General features: G+C 49.5%; 1 protein-coding gene across 2 annotated transcripts in view; it reads left to right on the forward strand.

The window, feature by feature from the left end:
* The window catches only part of map3k20a (mitogen-activated protein kinase kinase kinase 20a), a 26,041-nt gene extending 16,866 nt beyond the window's left edge, over window positions 1-9,175 (forward strand). Inside the window, exons 11-16 of one of the 2 annotated variants that reach the window (XM_079732530.1) lie at window positions 2,004-2,139; window positions 8,029-8,073; window positions 8,174-8,224; window positions 8,353-8,492; window positions 8,880-8,942; window positions 9,093-9,169. In XM_079732530.1, coding sequence (XP_079588656.1) covers window positions 2,004-2,139; window positions 8,029-8,073; window positions 8,174-8,224; window positions 8,353-8,448 — 328 coding nt within the window. In that variant the 3' untranslated portion in view covers window positions 8,449-8,492; window positions 8,880-8,942; window positions 9,093-9,169. Of the gene's footprint in view, window positions 1-2,003; window positions 2,140-8,028; window positions 8,074-8,173; window positions 8,225-8,352; window positions 8,943-9,092 lie in introns of both variants that reach the window. The other variant, XM_079732529.1, reaches the window with a different exon arrangement.
* Window positions 9,176-9,497: the final 322 nt, after the last annotated feature.

A 9,497-nucleotide genomic window follows, 5' to 3' on the forward strand; every position in this document is an offset into this window, starting at 1 on the left:
GAAAGTCGGAGAGAGAAATGGTGAGCCAACAGAGACCATCTTTTGAAGGCTCTCAGGACAAAGTCTATTTTGTCATTGCTTAATTGCAGTCCTAGCGAACATGTAATCTGTATGAGCAATAGGTCCACTATCTGTGTCGAGGTCAATGTTGTTGTGCAGTCACTGGTAATGCAGCGGAAAAGAGTGGGTGTTGAAAGTGATAGTTTATAAGGAACTCAAACCCAATAGTTCATTTTGAACGTTCAACCCCCACAGCCTATTACTGCAACGTGGGCGATCGTTTACTTATTTTCATCAAGTTGCTTTTTCTATGAATACTAGACAGGCAACTAGTAACAACAGATAAGGATCCTCATAATTTACATTAACATTCAGGGCATTCAGCAGACGCCTTTATCAAAAGTGACTTATAATAAGTACATTTGTCAGAAGAAAGAGAAACAATATATCGCCGTCTGTACAGTAAGGATGTTCATAGAACCAGGTGCCAAGCACTTACAATCACTAGGTTAACCCATTCCCCGTATACAACAAAGATAGCTAGAATAAGACGATAAACAATGCTATTTTTGTGCAAGGACGTACAACATACAATAAGTGCGTACATTAAGTGCCAGGACGCAAAAACATACAATGAGTGTATACATTAAGTGCCAGCATCGTCACAACCATCAGTCACAATAGTCTAGATGATAAACGTGTGTATTTTTCCGCTGGTCGCTGACAGGAGCGGGAAGGGAAGCCAGTTGCGACAGCAGAGGGCGGGGGCTGGGTTGGGCTTGGCCTTCCTGTGTTTATGTTCTTTAGAAGTGGGAGAAAGGACTGAAGCATCCCTGCAGTGGTTCCCAGTGTACTGTACAGCCCCACCTGCTGGGCAGAAGCATCCAGAACAAAATAACAAGCCGTCTCCACCGATCACAACGGCTTTATTCCTGTATTCACCGTTGTGATCTTCAGATTTCTTTATGCCCATTTTTTTTTTTTAATCTGAAAGCTGACTTTAAATATATTTTCTATGAGACATTTTAGCTAGGTGATGTTATCCTTGTGTTTCAACACACATTTTAAACTGCATAGAGGAAATATTTGAGAAATGGTGGCAACTTTTCATGCGCCATTGTTCTATTTTGTTGTTCTAACGCCATTGTTCTAACCCTTCATTTCACATTCATTAAATACTGAACATTTGTGGCTGATCATGTTGTCCGATAACTTAATTGAAAACAATGACATCCTTGTGTTCAACACACATTCCCACTGCATAGAGGAAATATTTGAGAATACATTCTCAGTATTTTCATGTAGTTTTGGACCAAACCACGTGAAAATATACATTTAGTGCATTTACATTTAGTGCATTTACCAGATACTTTTATCCAGAGGGACTTACAATGAGTACATTTGTCAGAAGAGAGAGAAACAACAATTAATCGCTTACGGTATAGAATAGGAAGTTCATGCAAACAAGTGCCAAGCACTAACAACTGTTATTGCAGACGATTGTGATAGCTGTGATGTTATGTTAACCCTGACGTCGATGGTACCAGTATGTAGCATCAAGGGCGTAGGAACCGGGGGGGACGGAGGGGACATGTCCCCTCCAATATTGGAGACAGACGCATTTGTCCCACCTAAAAATTATACCGGGGGGAGAAAAATATTTTATTTTATTTTGAAAGCGCAACACAGCGTCTTGTCACCGCTTCTTATTCTAAAAAAACTGGATGATTGAGCGTGCAATTAAAGAATTGATTTGATATTCATCAGTTCATTACTGCCATTCAAAATGTGTTTTCCTCTACATTTACAAATGTATCTTTTTAGTAGAATAAAATATATTTGTGAATTTTTTCAGACATATTTCTGTACAAACCATTAACGGATCTGTCGGGTTTCCGATATGTGTCCCCCCCCCGATGTTAAACTCATTCCTACGCCCCTGTGTAGCACGATGGTTCTGATGTTATGTGGTTTGATACTTACCCCGGGTGTGACGTGTGCAGGTGTGAGATAGAGGCCACGCTGGAGCGGCTGAAGAGGCTGGAGAGAGACCTGAGCTCCAAGGAGCAGGAGCTGAAGGAGAGGGAGAAACACCTCAAGATGTGGGAACGAAAGCTCATCGAACAGTCCAACACGCCGGTGAGCCCACGCCCGCTCCCAGCTCGCTCCTCTCTCGCTCACTCTCTCTACACATGTCTCCCTGTCTCTCGTGCTCGCTCGCTCTCTCTCTCTCACTCACTCATTCACTGCCTCACTCACATCTCTCGACCTCAGTCGCACTCTCTCTGTCTATCCCTCTCTCTTTTTCTCTCTCACTCATTCGCTCACTCTCCCTCCCAATCTCACTCACACTCTCTTTCTCTCTCTCCATCCCTTTCTCTTTCTCTCCTTCTCCCTCTCTATCCCTTTCTCTCTCTCTCCTTCTCCCTCTCTATCCCTTTCTCTCTCTCTCCTTCTCCCTCTCTATCCCTTTCTCTCTCTCTCCTTCTCCCTCTCTATCCCTTTCTCTTTCTCTCCTTCTCCCTCTCTATCCCTTTCTCTTTCTTTCTCTCTCTCTCTCGCCCACTCACTCACTCACCCACTCACCCACTCACCCTCTCATGCACTCTCTCTCTCTCTCTCTTGGTCTCTTTCAACCTTGCTCTCCCCTACACCCTATATAAGAAACCAGTCACAAACACACACACACACACGCACACACACACACACACACACACACACACACACACACACACACGCACACACACAGGGGAGGGGGGGGGGTACACACCCTGGCCCAGCCCGGAGGTGGAATGCGGAGCACCTGATTCCAAACGGTGGTTGTTGTGATCCCTCTCCCCCCCGCCGCTACGGGGCTCGGGATGATTGATGTGTTTTCTGGAAGGCGGCGGCCAGGTCCGGGTAATGGCGCTGTAGGTTGAGAATCACGGCTGTGTTCGCTGGCTGTGAAGCGTGCATGTCGAGTGGAGGGAAAACACAATGTAAAGCGGCACACACACACACACACACACACACACACACACACACACACACACACACACACAGACACACATGCACACGCAGTCACACACACACACCCGCACTCACACACACACACACACCCATTAAGGCTCACTGCTGGGCACCTGTGCTGATAGCATGTGAACACCACTGCCTTCTCTCTCTCTCTCTCTCTCTCTCTCGCTCTCTCTCAGAAAGAAAATAAGGTTGTGCAAAAACCTTAAATGAATTCTCTTCCTTGGATTGATGCACACTGTAGTGGTTTGGATTCAGCCCGGTTTGCATGTGTTTGTGGTTTTGTAAGACACAGAGGTGGACACACAATGGACCCTCACTGCTCACAGCACTCGGATCGGATCGCTTGCTTTTCTGTCCTACAGCTGCAGAGATACGCTTCAATGTTTCCTCTCCCGTTACGTTATCCTGTTGTGGTTTTCTGTTTTTCCTCTTTAAACTCTCTCCCCCTGTTTGTTAAAAAGATCAGTAAAATCCTCTTCCTTTATGAAGAAAAACATGTATTTTCCTTTCTGCTTGTGGTGCGTTTGTGGTCTCAAACTAATTTCCCTTCTTTCTTTTTCTTTCTTTCTTTCTTTCTTTTCTATGTCTGCTCCTTTTCTCTTCTTCTTCTCATTTACCTCCCCCCACATTCTCTCCCCCTATCTTCCCTCCCCAATATTCTCTCCCCCGTGTTCTCTCCCTATCATCTCCCCCATGTTCTCGCCTTGTTCTCCCCCCTTTGTCTCCCCTCCTCCTCTGTCTCCCCCATGTTCCTTCCCCCAATGTCCCCCCTCTGTCTCCCCCCTCCCTCCGTCTCCCCCCCATGTTCCCTCTCCCAATGTCCCCCCCTCTGTCTCCCCCCTCCCTCTTTCTCCCCCTCGGTCTCCCCCCCATGTTCCCTCTCCCAATGTCCCCCCCTCTGTCTCCCCCCTCCCTCTTTCTCCCCCTCCGTCTCCCCCCCATGTTCCCTCCCCCAATGTCCCCCCCTCTGTCTCCCCCCTCCCTCTTTCTCCCCCTCCGTCTCCCCCCATGTTCCCTCTCCCCATGTCCCCCCCTCTGTCTCCCCCCTCCCTCTTTCTCCCCCTCCGTCTCCCCCCCATGTTCCCTCCCCCAATGTCCCCCCCTCTGTCTCCCCCTCCCTCTTTCTCCCCCTCCGTCTCCCCCCCATGTTCCCTCTCCCCATGTCCCCCCCTCTGTCTCCCCCCTCCCTCTTTCTCCCCCTCCGTCTCCCCCCCATGTTCCCTCTCCCCATGTCCCCCCCTCTGTCTCCCTCCCCCCCCCCCCCCCCTCCGTCCCGTGCCCTCTGTCTCCCCCCTCCCTCTTTCTCCCCCTCTGTCTCCCCCTCCCTCTCCCCCTGCCTCTCAGCTCCTCTTGCCCGTGTCGATCAGTTCCAAGTCGTTCTATGAGTCTAAGACGGAGCAGAGCAACACCTCCCAGATGTCCTGCCACGTCTCCACCTCCACCTCCACCTCTAGCGGCGGCGGCGGCGGCGGGCGGGAGGAAGAGGAGCCCGGGGCGGGGGCGGGGCTGGGGCTGGGGGTGGGAGTCGGAGGCAGGGCCAGCCTTCGGTCCAGGATGAGGAGGGGTCCTCCGGACGTGTTCCCCCCCTCGGCCCCGCTGCACGCCGGGGTGCAGCGGGTGACGGTGCAGGCCGGGGCCACCCGCTCCGACTCGTCCGCGTCCAGCCGCGTGGTCAGAGGGGGGCGGCAGGTTAGGATCAACGCCGTGGCGGCGATGCCCCTGGGGCCCGACGGCGATTAGTGGGGGGGAGGGGGGGGGGCGGTGGTTGGACCACAGCCGGTTCTGTGGCGTCTGAAAGGGACCTTGTGCTAGCTCCGATCACACGTGAGAACATAGCCAACGTAGCTCATGGCGCTAGGCTTGGTTCTCCAGCGCTAACGGCCTTGGCGTCACTTAGCGCTCAAAGCGTCACTTAGCGCCCATAGCGTCACTTAGCGCTCGTAGCGTCACTTAACGCCCATAGCGTCACTTAGCGCCCATAGCGTCACTTAGCGCCTATAGCGTCACTTAACGCCCATAGCGTCACTTAGCGCCTATAGCGTCACTTAACGCCCATAGCGTCACTTAGCGGCCATAACGTCACTTAACGCCCATAGCGTCACTTAGGCCCAAAGCGTTGGCATCACTATAGCGTTGGCGTCGCTTTGCGCCAATGGACTTTGCGCCCATAGCACCTGTGTCACATAGCGCCCATAGCTTTGGCGTCAATTAGTGCCCATAGCTTTGGCGTCAATTAGCGGCCATAGCTTTGGCATCATTTAGCTGCTGAATTACGGCAAAGCTATGGGTGCTACATTTTAGCACCCATAGCTTTGGCATCACTTAGCGCCGATAGACTTAGCGCCCCTACCTTTCCCGTCACTTAGCGCCCATAGCCCTTAGCATTGTGTGAACCACTCTGCTTCCGGCTCGCTGGGCCACCTGTCTCGTCACGCGGCACTAATGACTCACCGCGCGTGTAGCCAGCGGGCCGTGGACACGCCGATCATGGTAGCCCGGCGGCTGCCCTGACGTCCCCGCCGCTGGGCTACTTGCCCGCGGCGGCCCTATGGAAGTCGTTTACGCCTAATGTACTGGATGTATAGTGGCGTGCTGTGCGGAGAGAGCCGTGGGAGCTGGCGCCCGGGGAGCGGGGCGAAGCTTTTATGAGGAAGTGACATTCTGCTGACATTAAGATTGGCCAATTTGTTCTGGATGTGGCGGAGCGAAGTCGCGGCGTCGGCAGCGCTGGAGCGCTCTCTGAGCCGGACCAGAAAGCGCTCCGTTCTCCGCACTCTGTTCTCCGCTCTCCGCACGCCAGGAGCAGCGAGCAGCAAGCCAGGGATCAGACCTGAGCCTGAGCCGTTCACTCAGCCGCTCAGACCTGAGGGCCGCACTGGGAGTCATTCATAAACGATGATTAGATAAGCACTTTACCGCCACGTGAACGAATACTAGCACTGCTATTGTTGTTGTTGCTGTTATTACCTGTTATTGCTAGTAATAATAATAATATTCATAATAATAATATGTGTATTGTGCATTTTGGGTCGATGTGTAGTGTAGATTGTATTCCCTACATTCACCACTCGGTGACTTTAGGGAATACAAGTCACAGAGTGCAGTGGTACTCGTAGTATTGGCAAGGTATCGTCATGGTATTGATTCATGAAGGGAGGATGGAACGGATCTTCAGCTCAGATCACGGTCCGATTGCCGTCTTCTGCTTGAGCTCACATGTGACATCCTGCCCGGTTACCGCCTCAGCCTATACACAGACCTCAGCCTGTATTTACCCCTCCACGCGCACCTCTCCGCCTCTTCAAGTGCCTCCAAACGTTTCGCTCCCAAGACGACCCAGACGTGTTCTTGTTCAAAGTTTGTTTTTCCCCCCTAAATAAACTGCATTTATAAACCGCGGTTCTTTCTAGTGCTGTTTTCTGCCTTTCTTCTTCTGCCTTTCCAAAAACACATCAGGGAACTCTCTGGCCACTCCAATCTCAGGCCAATAATCGGTCGTCTGTCACTACAATCAATCGTGAGACAGAGAGGGGTGGTTCGTTTCTGCTATGGTTTATCATGTGTCTCGTATCTTCCTTCAGGGTGTTTTGTATACACTTAAAATACCACATGAGGGCAGGATTGTGTGTTTGTTGAACTCAAAGCGCAATCCTTCCTTTCAGATCAGATTTCCAGGTTGTGTGTGTCTGTACCCGCCCCCGACTCTGACTCCTGTATGATTTAGAGTTTACCTAAAATACATTTATTGAAATAATACGTTCTACTCTCCAAACACGACGTCCCGGTCAGGGTTTGAACCCCCTCTTCCACAGTCTACCGCTCCATGAGCAGGATGCCAACCCTTACCTGCTCATTAATGATCTGAACAGGTAGGCTCATCACTCATCTGAGTGAAAGTCACCGTCAGTCACGTTAGATTAAAACATCTTCTAATCAATACGTAGCCAACAACAAATAGAGGTCACTTCAATGAGGGAGGAAGGAGGATCTAGGAAAGGGGATGAATGGGTAGGGAATGGGAGGACTAGAGTATAGGAGCATAGGGTAGAGTTAAGGGTCTAGGACTGTATGGTAGAGGAATAGGGTCGAGGACTGTATCGACTAGGTAGAGGATCCGAGGTTCAGAGGAAGGGGTCTGTAGACAAGAGGACCCCTAGGGTATAGGCAAAGGATCCCATGTTTAGAGGACTGAAGGGTATAAGGCAGGGGCGTCCTAGGTTTAGAGGTAGAGGGTCCTAGGTTTAGGGGATTGTGGGGTACCGTACCGGTCAGGGCATAGGACCTTGCAGGGAAAAGGGGTTCATGAGACTGAAGGCCCAGAGGTTTGGCTGGCTGGTTTACTGAAACGTGATCCTTTGTAACTGGAATGCACTTCATAGGCCTGCTAGGGCCTGTCGTGGGAGGAAGAGCCAGCAGGAAGGAGATCACTCATTAGTTTCTACAGCCTTTCTTCTCCTTGGGATGGCCAGGAGTGTTTGAGGAAAAAAAGTATTTCTGACATTTTCAAACCCTGTGACTTATGTTGATCATGATTTCATCTTTCTTCTGGCCGGAAAAGTTTCCGCCCGATTACATTTAACAAGCTTTAAATGATTTATTGTTGGAATTCACCCCTCGGACACCAGCCCCGTCTCAGTTTGACAACCATCACAAGCCGTCCGTACGGCACAACACAATTATTGGAAAAAGTAATTGCTGCGTAAACATGCAAAACATACCGGCGTCTATTTAAATTTGTGGACGTTTCTTGTCTGTGCTTAAAAGGTCTGTCACACAGTCAAATGGAAGACACACACACACACGCAGGCACGCAAGCACACACACACACACACACACAACAGACACACATGCACACACGCATAAACACACAAACACACACACACGCACAAACGAACACATACACACGCACACACACAAACACACACACATGTACATTTACATATTTTCCATTTTCTGCTGCCCTCTATGTGATAATGATATTCTCGGGTTTCCCATTCGTTCCGTGCACAGCTCTTGCCCACCCTGGACATCTACACCTGGACCGAAGAACATGTGGTTAGTATCAATGCCTTTCCATCCCAGTACAATTCCCCCATCCCTGGCTTTCCCTGCGCTATTATAAAGCTAATATATATCCCCTCCTGTGTGCCTGCAGTATTTCTGGATGCAGCAAATATCCGGACCAGGTTTGTTGCGTCGTAGCTCTGTGCGTTCAGGCTCATTACTAACCAGGATATCACATGATGGTTTCCAGCACATTGACTCTGTGCTGTAGCTGTTGTTGTTTGTGACCGAGGCGTGTGGAATGTGGTGTTCTGCTGTCGTCTGCCCCAGGAGACGGAGCATCTGGCATGCAGCTGTACGCCGAGCTGTTCAAGGAGAACCACATCACAGGGAAGAGACTGCTGCTGCTCACCGAGACGGACATGAGGGAGCTGGGGGTCAAGTCCAAGGGTCACATCATGCACCTCAAGGCAAGGAGCGACAAGAAACCAGAGCAGGGCGTGGGCGGCCATCTTCCTCGTTGTTAGGGATGTTGTTGTTGTTGTTGTTGTTGATGCATGTTCATTGCCGAAGAGATGCATGAAAAAAAAAGGCATCAAAATACTACTTAATTGCTAGCATCTTATCATAGTTATCTTTGTTGTATACGGGGAATGGGTTAACCTAACATTTGTTAGTGCTTGGCATTTGGTTCTATGAACATCCTTACTGTACCGACAGCGATATACTGTTGTTTTGCTTTCTTCTGACAAAGGTACTTATTGTAAGTCACTTTGGATACAATTGTCTGCTAAATGCTCTAAATGTAAAATGTAAATGCAGGATGTCTTGTGCTGGGAACCTGTTGTCTTCTGCAGGAGGAGATATTGAAGCTAACCAATGACTACCTGGGGCTCCTGCACTTCCCACCGCTGTTCAAGGTCATTCTCCTCTCCGCTTTTAAGTGTTGCACAACGGATTCTCCTTCCCTGTGCATTCAGTCCGAATCCCATTCCGGATTCTCTACATGGTTCGCCCCGAATCCGTTCCGGGTGTTCTTGACTTCTGGAACCCATGTGTTTTATGTCCAGGATGAGCTGGAGGAGAAGGTGGAGGGCAGGAAGACGGTGTACCTGGAGCTGGTGTTTGGGTACCACTTCAAAGCAGGAACAGGAAACACTGTGAGTTGGTAGAGCTAGGTCACACCCTGCCACCACTAGAGGCCCTTCCAGGACGACACATGGACAGTTCACCAAACTGCTCGTCTCTGTTGACAGATCCGTTAGGGAGGGTTGCTATTAAAGGCTATAGGTAACAAGCAATCAGTATTCAGCAAGAAATATTTTTGACAATTGATTATTGAGATGGAATGTTAACGATTAGAATAAATGTATTATGTATTATTATTTATTTATTTATAATTATTATTTTTATAATAAATAATGACAATATTAGTAGTAGTAGTAGTAGTAGTAGTAGTTGTATTAATATTGTTG

The sequence above is a fragment of the Pollachius pollachius genome (genome assembly GCF_949987615.1).
Source record: "Pollachius pollachius genome assembly, chromosome: 3".
In the NCBI taxonomy this organism is placed as follows: domain Eukaryota; kingdom Metazoa; phylum Chordata; class Actinopteri; order Gadiformes; family Gadidae; genus Pollachius; species Pollachius pollachius.